Genomic DNA, 26,214 nt, shown 5'->3' on the forward strand with positions numbered 1-26,214 from the left:
AGCACGAAGAGGTCCAGCTGAGGACAGAGACGGTCTTGTTTCCCGCTGAGCTCAGCGCAAATGCTCGAAGACGTGGTGGAGGAAATACTCGGGGCCCCGCAGGGAACGTGCTCCCCGCCTGCCCCGGATGGTCTCGGGGAGAGGCAGAGAGAGACACTGAGGCAGCTCGACAACCATCGGCTCTTTATTTACAGCTCAAGAGAACACATGCAACACGTCATCACAGGACTACGGGGCACGGCACCCCGCCGCCCCACACGTTCAGGAGGAGGCACAGGACCCCAGGGAAGCTCGGAGAGTCGGAAAACCCAAAGCCTGAGGCCCCCGCCCGGGAGGCAGGGCCCCGGGCCCGGAAGTTGGTCCCCGCTGGTCGCTAAGTCGGCAAACCAGACCTCGGACTTGCGGCTCCCGGCTGAACGCAGACGCCCTGAATCGCCAGCCGTCCCCGACCATCCACCTCTTCTGTGTCCCTTTATGTGTCCGAGACCTGGGTCTCTCACGCTTCATTGTGCCCAAGAGCGGCCCGGGAACTTGTTAAAACCCTGATGTCCGTCCCCCCTGCCCCGGCCAGCACCGCCAGCGGCTCGGGGTCAGCGGGGCTGGGCTGGGGCCCGGGACCCCGCACTCCCGCCGAGCCCCGGCCCGATGCCGCGCTGCCGGCCCACCCCGAGCCTCCTGCGCCCAGAGGAGGCTGAGGATCCGACTTCAGACCCGCCCGGACTCGGTTCAGAACACACTCCCTGCAGCGGAGGTCTCCGGTTCTCACTCTGCCGCCCCCTCCCTGAGACACACACACACACACACAGATGCACACGCGCATGCTCGCTGCCGCCCACGGGAGGCCAGGTCATCAAGGCGGTGACGGGCCGCCCCGCGAAATCCTAACGGCTTTGCTTCCCTGGCTCCCCTTGGGTCCCCCCAAGCACCCACTCTCCTTGCTGTTCTGCTGTCCTATAAACTCGTTCCGGGCAGGGTTCTGGGTGCTCCCTGCCCCCCCAACCCTGCAAAGCGGATCCCGTTGCGGGGGCCGCGCACCCGACACCCCGGCACTAGCTTGTCGCCAGCGGCAGGCACTCGCGGGGTCGAGGGGCCTGGAGCTCAGGCCCCGCCTGGGGGGCCTCGCACACACGAAGCCCAGACACAACCCAGACCAGTGGAATCGGCATCTGTGCAGGGGCCTGGCACCCGCTCCTTCGAGGGCTCCCCAAAGTATTCTAACGTGAGCCGCGCTGGACACAGCCAACCAGAGCAGGGACCTGCAAACGACGGCCCCTTGGGCCACATCCAACCCACCGCCGGCTTTGCGGCTGCAAGTCAGGAGGGGCTTTCTACATTTCTAAGTGGGCTTTGGAAAATCAAACGAAGGGTAGTATCCGGAACATGTGACAAGCATATGAAATTCCAATCTCAGCGTCCGTGAACCGTTTTATTGGACCACACCTAAAATATTTACCTGCCCTTTATGGTCAAAACTTGCTGAAACCCCGGATTAAGGGGAAGTGACCTCTGCACTTGCCAAACAAATTTAAGAGAGACCTAAGGAAGAACTGGGGGGCTCTGGGGTCTCTAACCCTGGTGTTAGGAGGTTTGCACCCACCCCCTTCGCAGAGAGCTAGACGCCGGCCGTCCGGCCGTGGAGCTGCCCTGGTGCATGAGCACAGCTCCCCGGGGCCCTCGCTGTCCTGCCCTTCGTGCTTTCCGCTGTTGATGTCCCGGGGCCACCCTGTTATCCCACCCCCCACCCCTGACACATGCAAGGCCACGCGTAAACCCTGCCGCATGTCCTGCCTGTGGCCTGCCCCCTCGGGGCTGCGTCACAGTCTCCAGTCAGCCGCCCCCCAAGACACGCAGAGCACGGGCGCTGCCTGGGTGCCCTCTGGCAAAGCCGCCGCGGGTTCGGTTTCCCGGTAGCCGGCTTTCATCTCGCCTCGTTCGCCCCCACCCCGAGGACTCCTTGCCCGTGGAACGTGGACAGGGAGCAATGAGCAAGGATATTTGGTTTCTCCTAGATGTCTCTGCTCTGCTGGTGCCAGGCCCCTGACCCCGGCTGGTTTTCCCAGGGGAGCAAACAGCCCAGGCCCGCGGGTGTGGGCCCTCGGCAGGCGTCCAGGCCGGCCGGGAATGTGGACGAGGAAGGCTTTTGTCCTTTGCAACCTGGTTGGCCCGGGACCAGAGGGCCGACCAGGAGTGGGGGGCACTTAAGCGGCCCTCCCGAAGTGACCCCCGGGGCCAGATGTGCTGGGGCAGCGGGGGTCCAGCTTGTGGGGGGCAGACACTTGCAGGCAGCACCCGGACTCCCAGGGGCCCCAGCTCCTCAGTAGGCTCTGCTGCAGAAGCGTGGGTGGGGGGTCTAGAGAGGGTCTGCGGGAGGCCGGGAGCCACGGAGGCTGTGTGCAAAGTGGCTGCACGTGCACAACGTGTGCATTTTTGCTTTTTTTTTTTTTTTTTTTTTTGCGTCCATATCAGCACTGGATTCCCAAAGGGCATGGACTACAGAAGCCAAAGAGGCTGTCAGAGCAACGTCAGGGCACCTGGCCTGGGACGGGCGAGCGAGCCGCAGGACGGGGAACGGCACTGCGGTCCTTCCCCCAAACACGTCGGATCCCAGGACAGCGCGTCCAGGGGCAGCGGCCAATCTGCCTGCGGCGTGCCTTACCGGGAGGGGGCCCAGCGGTGCTGAAGACGCCGCACGCTCTGTCCAGGAAGGAAGAGCACCTCCGGGCCCCGCGGACCTCACGGTGGTGACGGGGCCGCCGGGGAACGCTCGCGTCTCACTGAAGGCCGCGGGGGGGCCGGCTTGAGCCTCCGGTTGTGGGGAGGCAGGGATGCGGGCGGGGAGCCCCACACGCTTGGCCCGGGAGCAGATTCCAGCTCGGCACGGCTTTGCTCCCTAGGATCCGGGTGCTCTCAGCGGGGTCCTCCCCGCGGCCGCCCCCCCACCCTGGGAGCCTGTTAACGCAGACTCGACCCAACCGGAATCTGCGTGGTAGTCAGACCCCGGGGGCCCTTACAGGGTGAGGTGTGAGGAGCATCCATCTGGGACCCTGGACAAGTCCCAGCGGGCTCTGCCTCGGTCTCCCCGCCTGGAAGACGGCGGTCATGCCTCCTCTGGACGGTCGTTGTGGGAGCTCAGTGGGGAGACAACGCAGGGCCGTGCTGGGCCGCGCCTGCGACACGGAGCCTCTGGCCCCGGCTGCGGCTTCCGCGAGTCTCGGGCAGTTCCTCCCGTCGAGGGAAGCCTCTCCGTGGACTCGAGGCCGCTGCAGTGCCGAGGCCGGGCCGTGGGGGGCGCTCCCCACACCGCCGTGGCGGGACTGGGGCGGGCGGGGGGCAGGGGTGGGGGGCAGCTGGCGTGGGGCTCCCCTCCGGGCCGAGGGTCCCGGGCTCCAGCCCGCAGCCCCGGTCTCTGGGCCCCATCGGGTCGCCCACTAGCTGTCAACAAAACGTCCGGCTTCTCCAAACCTGCGGGGTCCCCAGGCCGGTGGGGGGCGCCCCCCGCGGGGCTGCTACACGTTGATGAAGGACCCCTGGTCGCCGTCGGCCGACTCGGGCTCCACGCAGCGGCCCTTCCTCCGGGTGACCCTGCGGTTCCGGTGGAACCTGGCGTAGCAGCGCAGCCCTGAGCGAGGGAGGCAGGGGTCAGGGGCGCCCCCAGCCCGCGCCCTCCTCTTCTGCCGCACAACCCGCCCGCCCCGTCGCCACTGGCAGCCCAGCCCAGCCGGCTTAAAAAAGCCTTTAAAAAGGCGAAAGGAAGGAGAGACAGATGGAGCTCGAGGCTATTTAGAGCCCGACGCTGTTCCTGCGGCGATGCCTCGAGGATGCAGGGTCTGTTAAAAAAAGTGACAAAGGAAGGCGGACTCCAACCTCCCCTATAAAACCCCCAAGACCCCCGCCCCCGTACTCAAAAGGAAATCCAAACTTCCCTCTCTGGCTTGCAAGACCCCCGGGACCTGGACCTGCCTCCTGTCTGCCCCTTCCCGTCCGCTCTCCTCTTCACGAGCTCCAGCCACACAATCTTCTTGCTTTTCCTCAACACCCAGCCATGTGCTGCCTCAGGCCCTTTGCACTTGCTGTTCTCGCAGCCAAACTCCCTGGCCCAAGCTTTGCATCACTGGCCTCTTTGGGGCCTTGAGGTCTCGGAGACCCTCCCCGACCACTCAAGCTGGCGTGGGCGTGGCCCTCCTGGCCACCGCGGGGAGGGGTCGGAGCCGAAGCTCCGTCTGTCGTGGCCACAGGCGTCCCCTGGGAGACACGGCTAAGCATATTTTTCATTCGAGGCTTCAGAAGGCCACCCCTGCTGGGTGGTGTGAGTGTGGCCCGAGCAATCCCTGCACTTCAGGTCAGGCGTGGCCCCGGGGGCAGAGGACGTGGCTACTCTAGGATCCACTTGTGTCGCTCCCGAGAGGATAAAGGAACCGCTGTGAAGCTTGTGCTTTCAGGGGCCTGGAGTTTACACCTGGGTCATGGGGCCACACGAGTGACACTTGGGAAGCGGCCGGGGACTCACGAGCAGGAGTGCTTGGCTCCCACGGAAGTCCTTCCAGAACCGTCCACGACCCAGGCTGGCCGAGGACCCTGGGCTGAGGAAGCCGGGAGTCCCTCCCGCGTGGCACCTTGGTGACAGCCTCCTCCTGGACCGGCTCTCATGAGCCGCCTGGGCGGTCACTTCCAGCTTCTTTTTTCTTTTCTGGAACCTAAGTCTCCAGGGAGGAAGCAAGAGCTTCCTTTCTGACTCAGAGGGATCAGAGGAAATGAGCTGCAGGGGCTTCGGGGGTGGCCTGGAGAGGGTCCAGGGCAGGAAAGAAGGAAGGAAGGCTCCCTGGCCAGAGGGGCCGCCCAGCCCGGACCAACCTGGCACGTGCAGCTCAGTAGGGCCGCATCCCCTCACCTGGGCGCCGGGGTGGACCTAGGGGCCCAGGAGCTGTGAGGGGACCTCAGTGCTGTCGGGACTCCCCGGGCTGCACTGCCCTCTTGCCCCCTGCACCCCTCAGTCTCCTGCTCTGTGAAATGGGGCCTCAGCCCTGCACACAGGTAACTGGAGGTCGTTTCCACATCTCCCGCCCCTCGCCACCCCTGCCTGCCTCCATCCCCTCACCTCCATGGGCCCTCCCGGCCTCCGCTCCTGCCCCCAGAGGCCCGCAGGCAGGCCAGGTCACTGCCCAGTGTACAGCCGGCCGACGCCCTCCGTTATAAATCAAGCCAGGTCCTGCGTGATGGTCTCCGCCAGCGTCCCCCGCGCCCTGCCCCTCCAGCCACCTTCTCTGTGGGCCACCGTGGGCCGGGGCGCTCCAACACGCCAGCCTCACTCTGGCCTTTGCCCTGCTTCTTGCATGGGTGGGGCCCTCCCTTGCTCCCCGCACCCTCCATCCTCAGGTGGCCGGGTCCACACCTCCCTCCCGCCCGCTGTCCTTTCTAAAACAACTCTGACTCCTCATCGGACCACCCTGATTTTCTTTGGAGTCTTTATTTCTTTCTAAAGACATCTTGTCGCCTTATTTGCTTAATATCTGCGCATCTCGCTAGAATGGAATCCGTGGGAGCCGCTTGCCAGTTCTCTCTGCCCCGGCATCTCAAAGGTCCAGAACCTTCGAGAGCACTCGGTAGATATCTCTTCACTGACTAGACCCAAGTAGCTTTATTGCTGTCACAGCAGATAATTTTTGAGGCTAATCTGAGCAAAAACGGGGCTTGTGTCTCAGGATGGTTAATAGAAGGGCGGAGACCAAATTCTCCCACTCAGGGCATGTGAGCAACCGTTTAGCTACTGAACAATATTGAGTAATTATTGTTCACTTTTTTTTTTAAGAGAGAGAGAGAAAGCACGTGTGCCTGGGAGAGCAAGAGGGGGGGCAGAGAGACGGGGAGAGAGAGGATCCTAAGCAGGCTGCACTCGGCGTGGAGCCGACTCAGGGCTCAGTCCCACGACCCGGAGATCGTGACCTGAGACAAGAGCAACAGTCGGACACTCAACCGGCTGAGCCGCTCGGGCGCCCCGGTATTTTATTTTTTAAAGGAATCCTTATCTTTTTAGAGATATATCCTGAAATATTCGCAGGTGGAAGATGCACTCCCCAGAGTCGCTTTGAAATCAGACTGGAATCGGGGAGCTGAGTGGGGGGAAGACGGCCGGGACTGGTGGGAGCTGGTAAGTCCTAAGCCGAGTGACGGCAAGCGGGGGCTCCTTATTTCAAACACATATACTGGAAATGCTTCGGAGGACGAAATTAGAAGTATTCCCCGACTTTTCCAGCTGCGTGAATTTGGGCAGGTGGCTTAGCCTCTCCGTGCCTCAGTTGGCTCAGGCGTGAAATGGGCCAGTAACAGGTCCTAACTTGGGACGGTTGCGAGGATGATGAGAGATAACTGGAGTGACGTGCTGGGCACAGAGCCGGGCACACCTGGGCGGGAGCTCGGGAGCGTGAAGGACGCCGCCGGGCTGGTGGAAAGCCACCGCCACCGCCGCCCAGCCCTCGTTCTCACCCCGGGAATGCCGGCCCCGGGGTAGAATTCGGGGGTAAAGTGCCAGGCTTCTCAGATTCTGTCTTATTTGGAGACACGCGCTCCCTTCCTCCCTCTCCCACCTCCGATCTCGCCGGCGATCACGCCAGCTTGTGTTTCAAGAGGCGAGGAAAGCAAATCTGAGAAACGATGCCAGGAGTCGAGACTCCATGAGTTCACAGACTGGGGAGGCACCGAGTGGCGCTGCTCCCAAGGGATCCTGCCACCCTCTCCTTCCCCACGGCCCCGGCCCGCCCTCTGCCAGGACGTCTCCGCCCCTATTCCGTGCAGAACCGGGGGACCCCTGCCCCACAGGCGCAGGCTCACCTTCCACACACATGCAGTCATCAAAGCATTTGTTGTTGAGGCCTCGGTTGTGCGGCGTGCAGAAGTGCTCCCGCAGGTCACAGCAGGTCCCTGCCCACACAGCAAGCTCGGTCGGCCCAGCCGCCTAGACCCTCCCCGACACGCACACAGTCCCGCCGGACAGGAGATCCGTCATCTCCGAGGCAGGGCCGCCTGCTGCACAAGGCCCCCTACCAGGACCACCGAGGATGTTCAGGGCCAGGGCCCCGCGGGGCCGGTGGCAGGGACCCCAGCTGGCCCACGCAGGCGGGGCAGGAGGGGCCAGAGCAGCTGGGGGGGCCCTGGGGACACCTGCTGCAACACCTTCTTCGACAATGGGGACACCGAGGCCCCCGGGGAGCCACCGGACGGCCCAGAAGGAGGTCCCGGGGAGGCCCGAGGCAGGGGCACCGCGGAAGCGGGCTTGGTCTCCCCTCTTGCTGTCGGGAGGTGAGGGGCAGTCAGCCGGCGGCCTGCAGCACCTTCAGGCACCCCCGGGCCGATGTCACCCGGGTTCCCCCGCAGCCCAGCCAGGGTCGGGCACAGCAGGGCGACCAGGCCTGGCCACTCCCGCCCACGTGGGCTCTGTGGGCTGCAGCCCTGCCCCGGCGCTCCCCGTGGGCTGGCAGAGACCGCCTCCCCGGTTTCTGGGTCCGGTCCGGCTCCCTCCCCCATAGGCCATTCACAGGCCTGCCCTCTTCCCCCAGAGTAAACCTGCTGCACTTGGAACCCCCCACCCCAGTGTCTGCTTCCCGGGGGGGTCCCCACGGACCCAACAAGGGCCAGGAGTTGAGGACGCCAGCCAAAACGGGATGATGGGCGCAGCTGCTGCACAGGTGAGGCCGTCGGGACGGCACCTGCCCCTCAGGCCCGGCAGCGTCCTAAGGGGACGAGGGCAGAATCAAGCCCGAGCAGGTGTTAGGAGGAGGAAGTCGAGGGACAGCGTGGGGCGGTGGTTAAGGACCAGACAGGCCCCGGCCGGAGCCACCTCCTGGCTGTGTGACCTCAGCAGAGACACTCAGCCTCTCCGGGGTTCCACTTCCAGGCCGGGGAAAGTGGCCATGGGAGGGGCCCTCTCCGCGGGTTGCTATGGGGATTTCCCACATGGCTGTTAGCATCGGTCATCTGGGGGGGCACCCCCCCCCGGGACGTCCGACCCGCCCCTCCCACCCCCCCCACCCCCCACCCCCCCACCCCCCCACCCCCCGGCTCCCAGCCTCCTGCCCTGCGTGTGGACGCTACTCAGGTACCTGGCAGGCAGTCCTGGTGGTGGTTGCACGGCGCCCCTGTAGCCGCGGATGTTTCGTTACCGTCGCTGGAGAGTCTCCCCCGGTGTTTCTCTGGGGACAAGAAGATGCGCCTTCAGAAGCGACGCCCGCAGGCCAGAGCGACCAAGCGCCGGCCCGTGCTGCCCCCCTGCGCTGGGCCGCGTGGACAGGACTGTCCACCTCTCTGGCTCAGTCGTCTCCTCTTTAAAATGGGATCGATGGTAGGATAGACCCAGCAGGTTGTGGGTTTTTTGCAGGTAAAAGGAGTTGCCGGAGGAAAGCACGAGCACGCCATCGGGCCCGATAGCAACATGTGCACCCCGTTGTCAGCTCCCGTTTCCGCTCCTCGCCCCCCCCCCGGGACATCTGTAGGTCAGGCTGGGCTCCCCGGGGCCCCCGCCCCGACACGGGGCTGGCAGGGTAGGCGGACATACCTTTCTTCTTCGCAGAGGGCCAGACTTCGGGTCTTAAGTCTTCGTAGTCGGTCCAGTCGAACAAGGCCATGTCCAGCGTGGGCATTACCTCCCCGTCAGGCCTGGGCGGAGCCTGCAGACAGCGCACGAGGGGGGGCCTGGAGCTCCCACAGCGGGAGTGGAAATGGGGGCCCCCAGAGCCCGAGGGCAAAGGAGGGATCCTCAGAGGCCAGCCTGGAAGCCCAGCCCGGGGTGGGGGGACACGGGGACAGCTGCCCAGGCCCCGCTCCAGCCGCACTCAGGCAGCTCCCAGGCCGCGCAGCCGCCACCCCGCGGGAGGGCCCGATGGTGCAGGGGTGGTGCAGCCGGTGATATCCCTCCGGGCCTGTGGGGGAGCGGCTGGGGCGGCAGGTGCACCTGCTGGCGGGTCTCTACACCTGTGCTGCGGGGGGCGGGGCTTGGATGAGGCCTTTGCTCACCCACTCACTTCCCCGCCCCTTCTCTCCCCCCAAAAAGCTCTTCTGTGGCGCCTGAGGCCACAGCTCCTTTGGGCTCACAGCCCTGGCCGGCAGTCCTGGGGGTCAGACATGGGCCCTAATGGCATCTTCGAGGGCTGGGCTCTCAACCGATGGGCCTCAGGAGGCCTTGGACAGCGTGGATCGCCGCCAGGTGGTCCTTGGAGAGGGTCCCTAGCTTTTGTCAGAATCTCAAGGGGAGGCGGTGCGCCTGCAGGCTCAGTCGGTGCAGAGTGCGACTGTGACCTCGGGGCTGTGAGTTGGAGCCCCGTGGTGCGCGTGGAGATGACTTAAAGAATAAATTTTTAAAAAATATCCTATTTATCTATTTGGGAGAGAGAGTGAGCGTGAGAGGGGGAAAGGAGCAGAGGGAGGAGAAGCAGAGTCCCCCCCCCCCCCGCCCAGCAGCAGGACCCCGGGGTCGTGACCTGGGCCCAAGGCAGACGCTTCACCGACAGAGCCACCCAGGCGCCCCTTAAAAATGAAACTTAAAAAAAAATCTCAAGGGCTGGGAGGAACAAGACCCAAAAGGGAGTAAGAATGACCTACTGCTTAAAAAGTCTTATTTCTTCTATGCATATACTTTATTGATCACCTTAAATAATCATATTTGGGAAAAAATTCAAAGCCACGGAAGGGGTCCAAGAAGGGTGCGCCTCTTGTTAGTTCCGAGAATGATGCTAGTAGCTCCTCCGTGCCCGTCCGTCTACAATCACCGACGGCGCGCCCGTCTGCCACCTGGGCTTGCGTGCGCCATGTGGATTTTTGGAAGATCTGAAGCAGATAGCTCAAAGTGCTGACTTACGTTTATTAATTCTGTGTCATGGGGACATGGTTATTTTTTTTAAAAGATTTTTTATGTATTCCATTGAGAGAGAGAGAGTGTATGTGTGGGTGTGAGCAGGAACAGGGGGGTCAGAGGGAGAGAGAGAAGCAGACCCCCCCACCCCCCACGCTGAGCAGGGCACCAGATGCAGGACTCGACCCCAGGGTCCTGGGATCATGACCTGAGCTGAAGGCAGATGCTTGACCGACTGAGCCACCCAGGAGCCCTGGGGACATGGCTTTTTAAATTATTACTATTATTATTCTCTGGACTTTTGGGCAAACGTAGGATTGCTCCTCCCCGAGGCCCCTGCTCTTTCCCACGCAGAGCCAGCGTGCTGAGCTGGCACCCGCTTCCTTGCCTGTCCCTGGACTGAGCCCCTGGGACCCCTTCCTCCCGGACGGTAGCAGCCCTCCCAGGACAGAGCGTGCACTGGGGTGCAGCTGGGCTGCACAGGCGCCCGCCCCCCTGGCTCGGAGGCCTCGGCCAGCTGCCTCCCACCCCCGGGCCTCCGTCTCCGGCTGGTCTGGGGCCCCTTACCTGGGGCCACAGGGACGTGACAGGCAGGATCAGGGACTCCTCCGTGGCAGGTGCCGCCTCAAAGGTGGTTAGGTAGAGAATGGTGGGGGCCAGGCTGGTGGAGGAGTCCTCCATGGTGGCCTCCAGGGCCTGGTCCTCGGAGGGCTCTGCTTTCTTCATCAGGGAGCTAGGGCCTCGGAGCACGGCGCGGCCTGAGACACGGGGCGGGCAACAGGGCCTTTATCCGCGTCAGCCCACGGCAAGGCCCGTCTTCAGCCCCAAGCAGGGCGGCGGCAGGGCCGGGGGACAGGCGTGGGCTCAGCCAGCGCTCCTGCTGCCCACCTTCCTGGAGGTGATGAGGGGCCGGCGGGGCGGGGAGAGAAGAGGGAGGGGACGTGGCGAATGAACTTGTGGTGTTGCTGGGGAGACGGTCGGCCCAAGGATGCTTTCTCTGAAGGAACGTTCCAGCACGTTCAAGGCCGGGTTGGGTGCAAGTGCGACAAATGGGAACTAAGTGGGATTGACCACGGGAGGCTTCCTGGAAGAGGTGCGGTTTGAGTGGGGGGATAACGTGATGAGCGGCATCGCGGGGGAGAGGACCTGGACAAGTAGGAGCCGCAGCTTATCCTCTATGAACAGGTGCTTCCTACGCGGTGACGATCGTCACCCTGCTGTGTGCCGGGCCCCGTCGTGGGCCGGATCCTTCCTTAGGGGTGTTACTCTATCTAACCCCTCTCCTGGGGTTCGCCTAGGACCTGGGTGCTCCTTCAGGTTCACGTATGGGGGGACTGACGCGCAGAGAGGTCAGCCGGCAGCCAGCAGCAGCAGAGCCTGGATTCAAACCCAGATCCCTCTGAGCACGAAGCCAATGCCTTTTAACCACTGATGCCACCTCCCAAGACTCAGGGCCGTTGCGGGAGGTTGAGTGCGGAGGGGACAGCGTGCAGGGTGCGTCGGGGTGGGGGGTCAAGAACAAAGGGACTTTGAGAGAAGCCGGGGCGCCTGGACTCATCCTCGCCTCCTTCTCAGGCAAGCTCCGAGTGTACGTTTGGTTGGGCCAGTTGAGGCCACCCCAAGCCCCAAAAACAAGTCCCAAAGAGTCAAAAGGGGACTCGGGGACCAGTAAATCCACCCCATTCATTTTATAGACGGGGCAACGGGGACCCAGTCACCGGAGCTGTACGGCACGTGAGCAGGGCTGGACCTGGCCTGGAGACCTCCACGGCCTCCTCCCCCACTTAGGGGTCCCCTTGGCCCCATGCAGCTGGGGCCCGGCGCTGAGCCGGGACGAGCTGACGGCCCCAGCGTCCTCGAGGATGCCGGCGTCCCCTCCGCAGCCTGACCCGCGGCTCCGGCGGTGGGGGCCGAGTCAGCTGGGCCCTCCTGAGTGTGCCGCCCACGGGGGTGGGCAGGCCTGGCGGGGAAGCAAGCCCGGCTGTTGCAGGCCGGGGGCGGGGGGTGAGCCTCTGTCTCTCCTCCTGCGCAACAACACCCATCTCACATCTGTGGGACCTGGTCTGCCAAGGGACTCGGGAGCCCAGGTTGCCAGGTGGCCTCGGGGCCAGCTGCCCCCGGAGGAGCCGCCCGGGGCAGGGCGTGGGGGGGGGGGCACCTGCCGGGACGTGTTTGTTTGGGAGCTGAGCGGGCACAGGGCGGGGGCGGCCGGCCAGGGGGCAGCTAGGCCCTCACGGGCATTCGGGGATGTGGGGGAGAGTCGGAGCCGGGGAGCACCCCAGGGGACACACGGGGCGGGGGGGGTACGACAGCACATCTCTCCCCAGCTCATCTGGGTCCGGCCTGGAGAACGGGGATCCCAGCCTGAGAACAAGTCCAGGGTTGGCCTGTGACGCCCGACCTGCCGGCTGCCCTCCCAAGCGTCTGAGTCATCTAGGACTCCACACTAGGGTCCGCGGGGCCATCGTCCTCATGCAGACGGGGAAACTGAGGCACGGGAGGCTGACCTGCCCCGGGGCACAGCTGGTAAGGGGCAGGGCCACAACCCCGGCCTGGGCACACCTGGCTTCAGCGTCTGGGCGCCCGGTCTGAGCCCTGGACGCGGGTCAGTGATGCGCACAGGGGCCCCCGAGCTAGTGCATCTCTGTCCGGGGCTCACAGTGCGGTGGATTTAGGTCAGACACAAGGGGGAACTTCCTGACTGAGGAGGATCCTTCACTGTTCGGGCTGAGCTTCGACGGCTATGCCTCCCTCCTCCCCCAAGCTCCACCACCCGGCCTCGCCCGGCGCCCCCATCGCATCACTCTGACCTCAGAGAGACCCCCCCCCCGGGGGCTCAGTGCCTGCCCTCTCCGGGGCTCCCGACGTCCTCCCAGGGTCCTCACTTCCCTCACGGCCCCCTCCCCCGTGCCCCCCCTTCCAGGGCAGACCTCCGGCTACCTCTGTGCAGTTTCAACCTCTCCCTGCGCCTCTTGTGCTCCCTGCCGCGTTTCTTGACCCTCTCTGACCCACGAGGCCGGTTGTCCTTCTCAGGGTAGGGCAGCGCCAGCCCCAGGAGCGGGTCCTCGTCCTGCAGCAGGCCCGCAGGCCTCTGCCCGGGCAGCCTGGAGGCCTGCCTGGTGGTGGAGGCCACAGTCCCGTCCTGGGCCCGCTCCTTCTTGGCCGGGCCCCGGCGGCGGTGGTGGCTGGCCTGCGGCACCCACAGCGCCGGGCTCTGGAGGTCGATGTGGTTCTCGGGGAGGTTCCGCGCGGGGGCGCCGGGGCCCAGGGAGCCTGCCGGGCGCAGCTCCAGGAGCAGCAGGAGGGCGGCGAACAGCACGGGGACAGCGTGGGTGCCGGGCCCGGCCATGGGCTCTGGTCTGGAAGAGGAGCAGCCCGTGAGGCCCGGTGCAGCCAGCCCCTGTCGCCTGCTTCCCCGCTTCCGCGCCCGTTAGGGCCCGCGGCTCAGCAGGGGCGGAGGGGGCTCTGTCCGGGGGACATTCGGCAGCTTGTGGAGACGCCCCCGGGGCCGCAGGGCTGCAGAATCCGGCGGCCGGGGTCGGGGCGCCCTGGAGGCCGGCGGGGAGACCAGGGTGCCCCGGCTGGAAGGCCTGGTTTAGAGTCCAAGCTCCAGGCAGGTTCCAGATTAGTCTAGAACGTTCCCTTCTCCGCGCATACCTGGCCCCTTCGCCAAGCCCCCGGAAGGGCAGAGTCCTTCTGAGCCCAGAGGCGGGCCTGTCCCCGGGGCTGGACTCAGCGTCAGGCTCAGCGCTCACGGGAGTTTCTATCACTCGCTCCTTCCCCGCGGCTCTCGAGGGGCTCCCAGCGTTTTCCGGAGCCGAGACTAAGCGCCGCACGTGTCGTTGCCGTGTCTGGGCCCGGGCGCTCGCCCGTGGCTGCCCCGAGACAGCCCAGTCCTGTCTCTCCCCTTCGCTTTCCTCCCGGGGCCGGCGGCTGCGACCCCCGCCGACCCTGCTGGGGCCGAGCACCTTGGAGCTGGGCTCCGACGGCGGCCGTGGGGGGTGAGCCCACCCGACCACCACCCCACCACCGTCGGGGTAAGCCTCCGTTCTCCGCCACACGCGGGGCCCCGGGGGGAGCACCCCTGACGTCCCCTGGCTGGGGGAGGGTGGGGTGTCTGCCGAAGCCCGGGGCCCATCCCCCGTGGCCCTGGCCGCGGCCCCCACCCCCGCACCAGGCTCTCGTGCCCCGACAGGTCCGGCAACAGGCTGGCCAGGCTGACTGAAGCTCCACGGCCTCCCGGGCCTCCCGCGTACCCCATTAGGCCGGCCAAGGCGCTTAGCGACCGTTCCCTTGGATTTGTGGCCATGTGATGGCCCAGGGCCGAGGAGAGGCTGGTGGGGCTGTGGTCACTCCCGGGTCTCTCCCCGGCCTCCTCGGTTCTGGAGCTGCCCCGTCACCACCTCCCCCGCGCCCCCTGCTCCCCCACCAGCCTCATGGTCAGCCAGCTCCCAGTGAGGCCCTTGGAGCGGGCGGGGAGGCTGGAGCCCCCCGGGCCAGGCCGACCAGGCTGGTGGGGGGGGCAGGGGGCAGCAGGTCTTCGCACCTTGCCTGGCCCCCACCGTCCTTTATCCTGCTCTCCCTTCGTCCCCCTGGGGTGGCCTGGTCCCCCGTGAGTCCCAGTCCCCAGCACCACCCTCTGCTCTGCTCCCCTGGGACCACAGACACGGAGACAGAGGCCGTCCGGTCACCTCCCAGCTCCGAGCTGCCTGCACACCCTTGGGAGCCATGTGGGACCCTGGGGTGCCCTGGCATGACCCCTCCGCCGCGGAGAAGGTAAAGCACGCAGCCCGCCGGCTGTCCCGGGCGCCCCTGCCTCACCCCCAGGAGGGTGCCCCCGCCAGCCTCCCCTGCAGCCCTTCCGGAAGGGGCTGCGGAGGCCCAGGGGGGCAGCCGGGCGGCTCTAGAGCTCCCGAAGCGGCTGGGCGGGAGGAGGGCCCTCCCACGGCCTGCCAGTGCAGGACTGCTCTGCGCGGGGACCCCTGGAACCCCTTTCCGGGTGAGGCAGGTGCAGGCCGCTCTCCAGGGGGGCCTGGCCAGCCTCTGCACTCCCGCGACGAGAAAGGCTCTGGGGCCGAGTGGGATGCTGTCCCCGCCAGGCCCGGCCTGTGTCTCGGGGGACAATGGCCTGGGAGAAGGCCGGGGGCGCCCCCGTGATGTCACGGGATGGCAGTTTGGGAACCCCCCTCCCGTGGGGGTAGAGGGCGGGAGGCAGGTCACGGCAGAAGGGCTGGAGCAGAGAGGCTCGCGGGAGGAGGGGTGGGCAGAGCCAGGCCCGCACCCCGAGGGGCCTCTGGGAGACAGGGCCGGGCAGCCCGGGGGACGGGGGGCAGGCAGAGTCCTGGAGGCGGCGCCAGGAAGGAGGCCCCCCCACACCCCGGGGCATCACGTCCGCGGCAGTCAGTCTGGCCCCCTGAAGTCCTCCTGCCACGACTCTTCCAACGGCTGCAGATCTCAACGCACCCCAGCGACTCCAGGGCCGCCTGTCCCCTCCCGCCCACCGCCCCCCACAAATCAGGCACACGCCAGCCTGGGGCAAGCCCGGGGGGTTTCAGCGTGCGGGAGCCATGCCTCTGCCCAGACCCTATCAGCCCCGTCCTGCCCCAGCCTGGCCCCACTGCTGACCGTTCCTCTCACCGGGACCCTCATGCGCTTAAAACGGTCCTTGGCTCCCTAAGGCCTTCCCCTTTAACCGTGGACTCCTTACCTTGGCGCTCAAGACCTTGGAGGATGTGATCCTGACCTGGCTTTGCAGCCTTGACTTCTACTGTCCCCCCAACCTCACAGCCAACAGGGGCTCTTCCCTGGGCCCCAAACACACCCCACCTTCCCTGTGTCTTTCCCGCTTGGGCCGTTCCCTCTGCCTGAAACCACCTCTTCCCTCCACCCCCATCTCTCTGTCCAAATCCTGCCCGTCCTCTGCGGTCCGTCCCAAATGTCCTCTCCTCCAGGAAGGAAGCTTGTCAGTGTCCCAGCGACAAGGGCTCCCTGTCGTGCTCCCACACGGCTCTGTCCAGCTCTTGAAGGACCCCGCGTGCCGTCTTGTGCTGCAGCAACCTGCCTTTTCACAAGACTCTGATCCTAGGGGGCTCCGTCCCACTCTTCCCTCTGTTCCTATCACATCTATAGAACCCTGCAAATAGGGACACCCGGGTGGCTCAGTGGGTGAGCACCTGCCTCTGGCTCAGGGCGTGACTCCGGGGTCCTGGGATCGAGTCCCACGTCGGGCTCCCTGCATGGATCCTGCTTCTCCCTCTGCCTGTGTCTCTGCCTCTCTCTCTCTCTCTCTCTCTGTGTCTCTCATGAATAAATAAAATATTTTTTTAAAAATCTTAAAAAAAAGACCCTGCAAATAATGGGCACTAACTAATAGATCAGAATGGAAGTGGACTGAGAACAAACTGACCACCGAGCAGAGGATCATAAATACATTCTCAGGGTGTGGTCGTGCGTGTGCTTGCGAGCGAGCGAGCGAGCGAGGGCTGGAGTGAGGGTGGGGGATCCTGGCAGCGCTCTGCCCGCGTGGCTGATGGGGCCCTCTCCCCCAGCCCACAGGATTTGTACGCGGATCTTGGCACAGCCCCGCGGCCACGATGCCAGCCTGGCAAAGCGCCGCCCAGGACACGTGGGATGTGCTACAGAAGTGGTGCCAGGGATCCGCGGCGACGAGGGGCGCCAACGGTTTCTGCCACTCTGAGCCAGTTGGAGGCCGCATCACGAGGCGCCGAGCATCCAGGCAGAAAGGGGCGGCAGGTGCTCGGCAGGTGCTCGGCTCACCAAGTCTGCTCTCCCGGGCCTGGTCTGAGCCCCTCCCCAGCAGCCTGGATGAGGCCGTCCAGGGACCCCGGGGCCATCCACAGCCCAGGGACAGCCCCCCCGTAAGTGAGATCTCAGTGACTCATTAAAAGCAAAACAGAACAAAAGCAAACGCGATCATAGGAGCCGTGGCTCCCGGGGCCTGCGGGGCCCGGGCCCTTAGATTTCGCCCACTTCTCCCCGCGTCCTCCCAACTGCCCTGTGCAGCGGGTCATTTTCCACGTTTATACAACGAGGAAGCTGAGAGCCTGCGGGGCGTCAGGGGGGTAAGCCGTACACGACGCTCGCCCAGCACACACGGGACAGTCCTTCACGCCACTGTCGGTGCACTGAGCTTCACCGGGGTCCCCCCCTGCCTCCCCCACATGGTCTGTGATTGCTGTGAGTGCAGTCAGGGCCCAAGAGGGGGACTGGGCACCGGCAGCTGGGGACGGAGGGGAAAGATCGTCGTGTCCTTCCACTGTCCCTACTCGGTGGGGACGGTTGGCCTGTGACCTGTCTCCATCCAGAGGCTGCATGTGCAAGCGAAGCCAACGACTTGAGCCTGGAGCCTGCTTCGGTTCCGGAGGCCCCCCCCCCCCCGCACCGACAGCCTGGCATTTGGGGCCCGGGAGACTAGGGGGGCTCGAGGCCCACCCACCCGATGGACATCTGTGGAGCTGGGCTGCCCTGGGCACCCCGGGGCCGCTGCAGGGCTCGCATTCCTGCCTGGCGAGTGGCTCGCCCGCTGCGTGCTGCACCGGGGGCCCGGGGCCGGGGAGTGGGTGGTGGTGGGAGCAGAGCCGGCCGAGGGGCGTCCGGCGGGGATCGGGGCCCCGAATACGAGCGGTGCTCCGACGGAGCCGAGGATCGTGGAGCTCGGCCGCAGCCCGTAGCCGGCGCCGGAGACCCTGGCCGCGCAGCCCCTCCTCCCCCCAGCCCCCACCGGGCCCTGGCTCTCCTCCTCGCGTGGGAAAGCGGCCCATCGCCGCCAGGGGTGCTTGGATCACCTGGTTCTGACGTCATTTCTTAAAAATATATTTTAAACGACCCTGAAAGCTGTAGCGGGAACGGCAGGCGCTCTCAGATGCGTCCTCTGCCCCACTCCCGACACGAGCACAGCTCGGGCTTCCCCGCGGCCCCGCAGGGCACCCAGGGACGCAAGGTGAGCCGTTTCGAAGAACGACTGTGCCCATTTGCGGCTACTTGTGTGCCCACTCCAGGGTCTCCCGGGTGTGACCGCCGCCGCCGGGTGGACGCCTGCCTCCCCGGGACAGGTGCCGCCCACGGCCACGGGTGCCTTCGCACCACTGGGGAGCAGCTCTCTTTCCGCGCGGACCCGCTTCAAGGCCGCACCGTAGACCGGGCGCCTAGCGGTGGTCACCCGCATGTCCGCGCACCAGGCTGACGCCGGCCTGGCCGCCAGGGCCCTGACGCTGTGTCCGTATAAGACGGGGCGCACGGGGCTTCCGGGGAGAGGCTGCGGGTGGGGGCCGTGGGGGGCTCCGGTTGCACAACACGGCCTGTCGGCTTCCCGTGCTCGGGTTATGAAGACTCCACGGGGAGGATTTGCTCTGCTCAAAACGTCGGGGTGAGGGGACTCGGGGAGGAAGAGCCCCGGGTCAGCAGGTTGGGAGGCCTCGGGGCCTGGTCTGCCCAGGAGCCCGGGGATTCCCCACCCGGGGCGACAAGCCTCCATGTCTGTCTAAGCGACGGGTCCCCGTGGGGAGGGGCGACAGGTACCAGCCTCCAGGATCCAGAGTTAGCCGGCAGGGGCGAGGGGCCCGTGGTGAGGTGGCGAGGGCTCAGAGGACACACTGTCCCCAGAGGGGCTGGGCCGTGCGCCCCGACGCCAGCACGGGCCTCCCTGGGACACTGGCGCATTTCCATCTCTCAAGACCTCTTCAGGGAAGGCGGCGCGGGGCTGGCTGCGGAGGGCTCCCAATTCCTGCCTCTCCGGGGGCCACACCCCATGCCTCGAAATGGCCCTCTCCATGGGTCACCCGAAACGCCTCCCTTGGAATACCTCCCAGCTCGTGAGGAACTGGACGGCACTACCCAGCCCTAAACCTGCGCAGGAAGGGCCTTCTGACCCCCGAGAGGCCACGAAACATCCCCGGGATCTTGCTCCCTTGAGAGCCCAGCTGGGAAGGCCACGCTGACCCACCCCGAGCAGGCTGCCCGGCCCCCGCGTGGCTCTCTCGGCCAGGTGAGCCCGTGGGCTCAGGGGCGGACGGCCCCCCGTGTGGCCAGGCAGCGCAGCCCACAGCCCCCACCCGGGATCCTGAGCACCGAGGGCCCAATTCTGTTCTTGTTTGTTTTTTTTTTAAGACTTTGTTTATCCATGAGAGACAGAGAGAGACGGAGGCAGAGGGAGAGGCTCCCACAAAGCAGGGAGCCTGATGCGGGACTTGATCCCAGGACCCTGGCATCACGATCGGGGCCAAAGGCAGACAGACGCTCACCCCCCCGAGCCCCCCAGGCGCCCCTGAATTGTTTTTTAGAGCAGCAGCCGCAGGCGGGCCCGGCCTCCGTGCAGGTGTCCCCCCGCCATAAAACCCTGGCCTCCTTCCCTGCCGTGTTTCCCGTGTGACCAGAACAGCCCCCTCACTCCCCGCCGCTCTCCCGCTTTTCACCAAAACATTCCTCCCACATTGCTGCCACCGGCTCCGCAGACAAGAGATGATTCCTGAACATATAAAGAGCTCTGGCCCCCCAGCCCCGACCCCCAGCCTGGGAGCCCGGGAGCAGGAGCGCTTGGGATGGACTCTGCTGCAGGGATCGTATGGGCTTTACGTTCCCATACGTCCATGAAGACTAGGAACGTCCCAGCTTGGAAGCCATCTGCCGGACCCCTCCCTCGGGCGCCCCCTTCTCAGCAGGTTGGCCGCCTCCTAGAAGGGCTAGTGGAGAATGGGGGTGGCCATCCCAGGCCCTCCTGCTCTGAGAACAGTGGGGCTGCCCCGGCCGCAGCTCAGGTTGGGGCGCGTGGGTGCCACAGAGCCGGGGCTCCTGGGAGCAGATCCCGGACTCCTTTGGAGGGAGGGAAAATGGGTAATTTTGCTTGTTCAATCAAAACTGTTATATCCTAGGAGCCCCTGGGTGGTTCAGGCATTGAGTGTCCGCCTTCAGCCCAGGGCGTGACCCCGGGGTCCTGGGATCGAGTCCCGCATCGAGCTCCCTGCAGGGAGCCTGCTTCTCCCTCTGCCTGTGTCTCTGTCTCTTTCTCTGTGTCTCTCATGAATAAAGAAAAAGAAAACTAAGCCTCCCCCTACCGCAAAAAGACCCTGTTACATATCCTAGATGAGGGTGGAAGAGGGGCAGGTGGCTCCTAAATTCAAGGGCTGGGCTCTTCCCAAGGCATTTTGAGACTAGACTTTGTCCCTCTAGCTCCTCCCACCATGAGACCTCCTCATGAGTCATAGCATCCCTGTCTGTGAAATGGGATCAGCAGACTGCCAGGAGGTGGGATTATTTGGGAGATCAGTACTCCTGCCTGTGTGTATGGGGGCGGGGGGAGTGGGTATGCATGGGGCCCAGGTAGGTCTAGGAGGTGCTCCAGCAAGGAGATGAGTGGCGGGGCGCTGCCCCGGGGGCTGGCAGTCCCGACTAGTCCCTACCGCTCTCCCTCCGTGGCCAGTAGGAAGGGGCCTCAGAGCAGCCGGAGCTCGGAGCTCGGCCTACCCTCCCCTAGGCCTTGAGCCAACCTGGCCTCGGGCAGAGGCCTGTGCATCTTGACCCCTGGAGAATGGGGGTGGCCATCCCAGGGGTCAAGGGGAGGGGAGAGTGACCACAGACTGCAGGGGAGAGTGACACCAGGCGGTCACCCCTTGTGAGCCCCTCCGGGGGCAGGACCTGGAGGTCATGTAAAGAGCCTGCTCCAGTCTGAGGCGGAGACCTGGTCTCTGCTCTGGAAATTGCCAGTCCCAGCGCAGGGACACTAGCCCTGGCCCGAGGGAGCCCCGAGGGCGGTAGGGGAGGTGCAGGTCTTGCCTTGGCCTGGGATCTGCGTAGGACTCCCCGAGGCCAAGAGAGACACGGCTCCTGCCCACGGAGCTCTCGGCCCGTCCCCCAAGGAGGCCTGCGGTCCACAGCCGTCCATCCAGTTGCTGCCCCCAGCCTGCTAGAACAGACGCAGGCCCAGCCTTGGAAGTTCCCAGAACATGGAGAAACACATCCTTTACTGGAGAGGTTCTAATCTGTGGGCAAAGACGAAGTCCCCTGCCCTCCCTCCAGATTCAAATGCAGATGTCGGGGGGGGGGGGGGGGGGCACCTGCGGCTCAGGCTCCACGCATCTGTGTTATTGGGTCAAGACCTCAGGGTCCTGGGACCAAGCCCTGCATCTGGCTCCCTGCTCAGACGTGGCCCAAATCCCTTAAGCTGAGCCCCACGGAGTGGAGCGCGAAGGGCTGTGTGACCCGGGGCGAGTCATTGAACCCGTCTGAGCCTCAGTTTCTGCTCCTATAAAATGCCAGGAGGAGAGGCAACGGCATAAGAAATGAGCAGTCCCCAGAAGGGGCCAATAAGCAGTAGCCCCAGTTATGGGGAGGAGAGGGAGAGCGCGGGCTGCGAGTGGGGGGCCGGGGGGGCCTGGAAGTGTGTGTGCATCTGTGCCTGGGGGGCAAGCGCAGGTGGCCCTGTCCTCGGCCCTCGTGGGGTGATGGATGGCTTCCGAGGGGGTGGGGCCCCACAGGCCCAGGCCTGCCTGGAGAGGACCATTGTCTCGGCAAATGAGGTTTGGCTTCCCCACCGGGGCGGGGCGGCCCCATCTGCTTACATTGTTTCCAACAGTAGCTTTGGGAATTTGCAACCCCCCAAGGCCTCACACCTCAAAAAACCTACACAGCGCTGCGGAGTTGGGGGGCGGCCAGAGCCCTGCCGCCCACCCAGGGGTCCCACCAGGTCCCGCCAGAGTCCTGCCTCCTGCCACCCCTCCTCCCCGCCAACCAATCCTCCGGCTCCCTCTTCCCCAAACTTCATTATCTTGGTATCCAGACAATGAAACACCACTTGCTGTTTGGTGGGACCCCGTCCCTTAATCATCAAGTGACAAAATGCTTGCTGCTGGCTCGGGGCAGAGGCCAGCGTGGAGCGGAGACACCTGGTGCCGGGCAAGCCTGGGGAGGAATCCCGGCTCCAGCAGCTAACAGCCGCGCGACCCTGGGCAAGTCGATTAACCTCCCTGGGCTCCAGGCCCACGTCTGCAAGAGGAATGTGGTGACAGTATCGCTTATCGGCCATTTCGCAAGCTGGGCCCAGAGCTCCACGTTGCATCCTCTGATCCAGCCCTTTGAAGTGGACAAAAGTGACTCAACCGTGGGACAAAGCTTTGAGGGACTTGCCCAGGGTTCCACGGTAGAGGACGTGGCGAGCTGGGACTTGAACTCACAGTTTTCTGACTCCAAAGGCAGCGTCGTGACCACGCTTCATGCTACACGTGGTGACCCACACCAGGGCGCGTGCTGTGACTCGAGGATGGCACACGCTGGGGGCTTTAACCGGGGCCCGGCGCAGAGAGCGTCAACTCGTAGTCTCGAGAGGTGAGACTTCATCTCACCCGCTCTGGTTTCTAGCAGGGACTCAGGCCTTGTGCCCCCACGCCCAGCCACTGCCGGGTACCAGATGGCCAATGCCACTCCCTGGTGCTGTGCTACGGACAGTTGCCCACGCTGGGACCCGGTGGTGGCGAGGGGCGGGCCCTCTAGCCCCAAGGGTTCAGCCGTCCTCCCACAGCCTTCCTGGGGGGCCTGTGTCCTTCCTGGGGGGGGCCTGTGCCCTTCCTGGGGAGGCCTGTATCCTTCCTGGGGGGGGCCTGTGTCCTTCCTGGGGGGCCAGTGTCCTTCCTGGGGGGCCGGTGTCCTTCCTGGGGGAGCCTGTGTCCTTCCTGGGGGGCCTGTGTCCTTCCTGGGGAGGCCTGTGCCCTTCCTGGGGGGTCCCGTGTCCTTCCGGGGGGGGCCTGTGCCCTTCCTGGAGGCCCTGTGCCCTTTCTGGGGGGCCTGTGTCCTTCCTGGGGGGGCTGTGTCCTTCCTGGGGGAGGGCCTGTGCTCTGTGGGCCAAACAGCCCCCCAAGAGGAGGGGCTGGTGGGAGACAGGTAGAGGGGCTGCGGCAGCAAGAGAGGCAGGTGTCACCTGAAAGGGCCAGAACAGGGCTGCTCGTATGACACCTCCCCTCGGGAACACCTCCCCGCAGGACCCTTCTCTGGAGGGAGCACCTGCTCTCCCCAGGCTGCAGAATCAGGGAGGCCCGGGTGCAAGTCCCCACTCCACCACACTCCTGGCTGAGACCAGTGAGTCACAGAGCCGGTAAACCATCAGTGGGATTTGCTCACGCCCACCCTGCAGGACTTGGGCAGCGGCTTCCCCGTCTCTAGTCAGGCACAGAAATCATCCTCATCCTCCAGAAGGATGAAGAGCCCCGAGGACCTCGGCGACTTTCCAGGTGCCTTGCTCCTGCTTCAACCTTCCCAGCCACGGCCCTCTGCTCCAAGGCCACCCCTGCCCCTGTCTGGCCAGCAGGGCCCAGCGAGGATCCAGGGACAACCCGTGGCTTGCAATTTTCAGGTCACACCTAACCCGTGACCAAGGGTTCCGTTCCTTAGACCACGTGTGCACGGAGCACCCCCTGTGCGTTCTGGGACCACAAGGGGAACGAGGCTCAGCCCCGCCCAGCGAAGCACAGACCACGAGGAGGAAGGGGGCTCCGGGGGCTCCCCGCAAGAGGGGACAGCTGGCCTTGGGCTGCCGGGGGCGGCTCTGCAGAGCGCAGGGCAGGGCAACGTGTGAGGTGGAGGGAAGAGCCCGCCGTGGAGGCGCTCAGCCCCCCTCCCGCTGCCAGCGGAGATGCAGAGCAGAGTATTGTGGGAGGCAAGTAGAGTTGTTAACTGAGTGGCAACAGGGAGCCGTTTGAAGGATTTAGGGCTGGGGGAGGGGGTGGACTGAATGGTGAGGAGGAAGGAGGCTCTGAGCACATTTGTGAGGGGCTGCAGGGCTGCAGGGCTGCTGGGCTCTGGGCGCTCCGGAGGAAGTTTGTGGCCGGAGGGGGGCAGAGAGGGCAGGAGGGCCCTGGCTGCCGACGCTGGGCCTGTCTGCCAGGATGGCGAGCAGGAGGCTGGACGGGTGTGCCTGTGTCCCTAGTCCTGTTCTCGCCCCTCTAAGAGAAAGGCTCGGTGGCCAGCCCTGGCTGGGGCTGAAAACAAGAACTTAGCCAGGGGAGCCTAGAACTTGCCGCTGGGAGAAGGCTTCCCTCTGGGGAAGTGGCCCTCATCGAGCCACTTGGCCCCTATCCCTGCTGGCTCCAGGGGTGGCGTGTCACCTGTTATGAGGACAGAGGCAACATGATGGTCGGCGGCTCTGGGCCATCACACAGCGGGTCCGGGATCCAGCAAGACGAGGCCCCCCGAGGAAAGGGAACGGCTTGTGAGCTAGCGGCATTAAAAAAGGCATCAGGGCGCGACAGAGGTTCGGAGTCGGGAATGAGCCACGTGGATGCCTCATGACGAACAGCCAGCGGTGGCAACGTTGACATAGTGACACTCATCCCATTTTGGAAGCGGAGACCCCTTTTCGCCCTGATTTTTAAGCTGCTCTTAGGACAGGCGGAGAGGAGAGCGGGAAGAGAGGACGGCGCCTGTGAGAGCCGATCCCTGCTGTGGGCGGGGGCTGTGGGGGAGGGAGGGGGGCATCGGCCTGTTTCTCCGCAGCGTCTCTAAGCCTTGGATTGGTGATGCGTCCCCCCACGCTGGGGCGCCCCGATCCCACCGCAGCCGGGGCCTGGAGCCCCCCATGGCCAGCAGGTGTGTACCGTGCTGGCATCCACCGCGCTCTTGGCACCGTCGGGACACACATCCCCGTGGGCAGGTGCTACCATCCCCGCCTTATGAGGGGGACACTGAGGCTCAGAGAGATGCGTTCCTTTGTCCGAGCCGGCTCCGGGGCCCCTGTCCGCCTGAGCCCGGGGCAGGGTGCTGAACCCGCGGGGCCCCGGGAGCCCGGGCGGGGCGGGGGGTAGCGGCGGGCGGGCCCAGAGGGAGGCGCAGGCGGGCCGGGGCGCAGGGGCAGGGGGACTTGGCGGGAAGCCCGCGGCCAGCCTCCGGCCGCAGCACAGGCCCGGGCGCGGGTGGAGGGAAGCGGGCGGAGGGGCCTGCGCGGCCGTCGGGGCGCACCCGGCCTCCTCCCCGACGCGCGGCAGCCCCGGGAGCCGGGAGGGGCGGGGGCCGCCGGCCGGGGCCCGGGGCTCGGGGGTCTCCCGAGCGTCTCGGAGCGGCGCCCCCCGCACCCCGGCCGGGGCGACAGAGACTCAGAGACAGAGAGACAAAGAGAGACGCGGTCCCGGGGGGCGCGCAGGGGAGCGGCAGGTGCGCGGGCGGGGCCGGGAGCCCTCGGACACGCGGGCGGCGGACGCTCCCACCGACGGCGCCCGGGCCGCGGCCCCCCGCCCCCCGCCCCGAGCGCGCCGCGGAGCCCACCTTTGTCCGGGCCCGCGGCCAGGTGAGGCGGGGGGCGGGGCCGGGGGCGGGCCGAGGCCGAGGCTTACCTGTGGGCCGGGGGCCGAGCGCCTGCGGGAGCCGAGCGCCGCGGGACGGCGTGGAGAGGTGCGCGGGCGGCGGGAGGATGCGCCGGAGCCGAGCGGGGCTGGAGCGCGGGGCGGGGCGGGCGGGCGGGCGGGCGGGCGGGGAGGGGAGGGGAGGGGCGCGCGGGCGGGCGGGGCGCGGCGGACCGGCGAGGGGCAGCCCCGGGCCAGGAGGACCCCGCGCGCTCCCGGCCTGCGCGCCCCCGCAGCTGCGCCCCGCGGTGGGGGCCGCTCCCCAGAGGCCCGGGCGCCGGCGCGGCGAGGGCGCGGGGCAGACAAAGGAGCCAGACAAAGGCGGGCGCAGCCGGGCGGCCCGCTCCTCCCGGTGCGTACGGGCCGGCCCGGAGCTGCCCCGAGCGCGGGGGCGGGGGCCGGGGCGCCTGTGCAGACGGACGGAAGGAAGGCGCGGGCCCGGGCCCGGGGCGAGGGGCGAGGGGCGAGGGGCGCCCGGGCCTCTGCGGGCTCCAGCAGTGCGCGGGCGGGGCGGCTCCCGCGGGGGTCGCCCTGCGGGGGGGACACGGGGCCTTCAGACCGTTACCGGGTGCGGGTCCCGGGCCCCCGAGGGAGGCAGCGCTGCCGGCCCCCGCCCGCGCGCACAGGCAGGCGCCCCCCGCCCCGCCCCGCCCCGCCACGGTGCGCCCGAGGCTCCCCAGCGCGGCCCCGGGGCGGCTCATCCATCACCGCGCGGGGCGCGCGTCCCGACGACCCCGGGAGCCCGGGGATGCGCTGTGCTGAGCCCCGCGGCCCCCGTAACTCACGGCGGGGTCAGCGGCCGACCCCAAAGGAGCCGCGGCCTCGCCCGGAGCCCCCCAGCACCTTCCGAGTCTTCCTCCAGAGTGTGGCCCGGGTTTAGGAGCTTCCTCCAGCGCCCAGGGCTCCTTGGGCAGGGCGCCTGACCTGGCCCTCAGCTCAGGGCTGCGCTCACCACCGCCCCGAGCTCGCCAGGGCTCAGCATTAGCGCCCGGCCTTTGTGAGGAGATGATGTTCCCAAGATCCTGGCCTCATGGGAAA

The 26,214-nt window shown here is 66.2% G+C and overlaps 1 protein-coding gene across 1 annotated transcript; it reads right to left on the reverse strand.

The window, feature by feature from the left end:
- Positions 1-168: 168 nt before the first annotated feature.
- On the reverse strand, positions 169-25,276 carry DRAXIN (dorsal inhibitory axon guidance protein). The gene is made up of 7 exons (XM_035713728.2): positions 25,168-25,276; positions 12,779-13,197; positions 10,406-10,596; positions 8,546-8,657; positions 8,094-8,183; positions 6,826-6,915; positions 169-3,619 (listed from the first exon to the last, which is right to left on the reverse strand). Exons 2-7 carry the CDS (start codon positions 13,185-13,187, stop codon positions 3,507-3,509), a joined length of 1,005 nt encoding a protein of 334 aa, XP_035569621.1. The 5' UTR covers positions 13,188-13,197; positions 25,168-25,276; the 3' UTR covers positions 169-3,506.
- Between the last annotated feature and the right edge of the window lie 938 nt (positions 25,277-26,214).

Source organism: Canis lupus, chromosome 2 (assembly GCF_003254725.2).
Source record: "Canis lupus dingo isolate Sandy chromosome 2, ASM325472v2, whole genome shotgun sequence".
Classification (NCBI taxonomy): Eukaryota; Metazoa; Chordata; class Mammalia; order Carnivora; family Canidae; genus Canis; species Canis lupus.

Bases quoted from the DNA above. Each gene is read 5' to 3' on its own strand.
- DRAXIN (XM_035713728.2), bottom strand. From the start codon at position 13,187: ATGGCCGGGCCCGGCACCCACGCTGTCCCCGTGCTGTTCGCCGCCCTC. The intron at 10,597-12,778 runs GTAGCCGGAGGT...CCCGTGTCTCAG, and splicing joins GAGGTTGAAACTGCACAGAG to GCCGCGCCGTGCTCCGAGGC. The intron at 3,620-6,825 runs GTGAGCCTGCGC...TCCCTCGCTCAG, and splicing joins TGACTGCATGTGTGTGGAAG to GGCTGCGCTGCTACGCCAGG.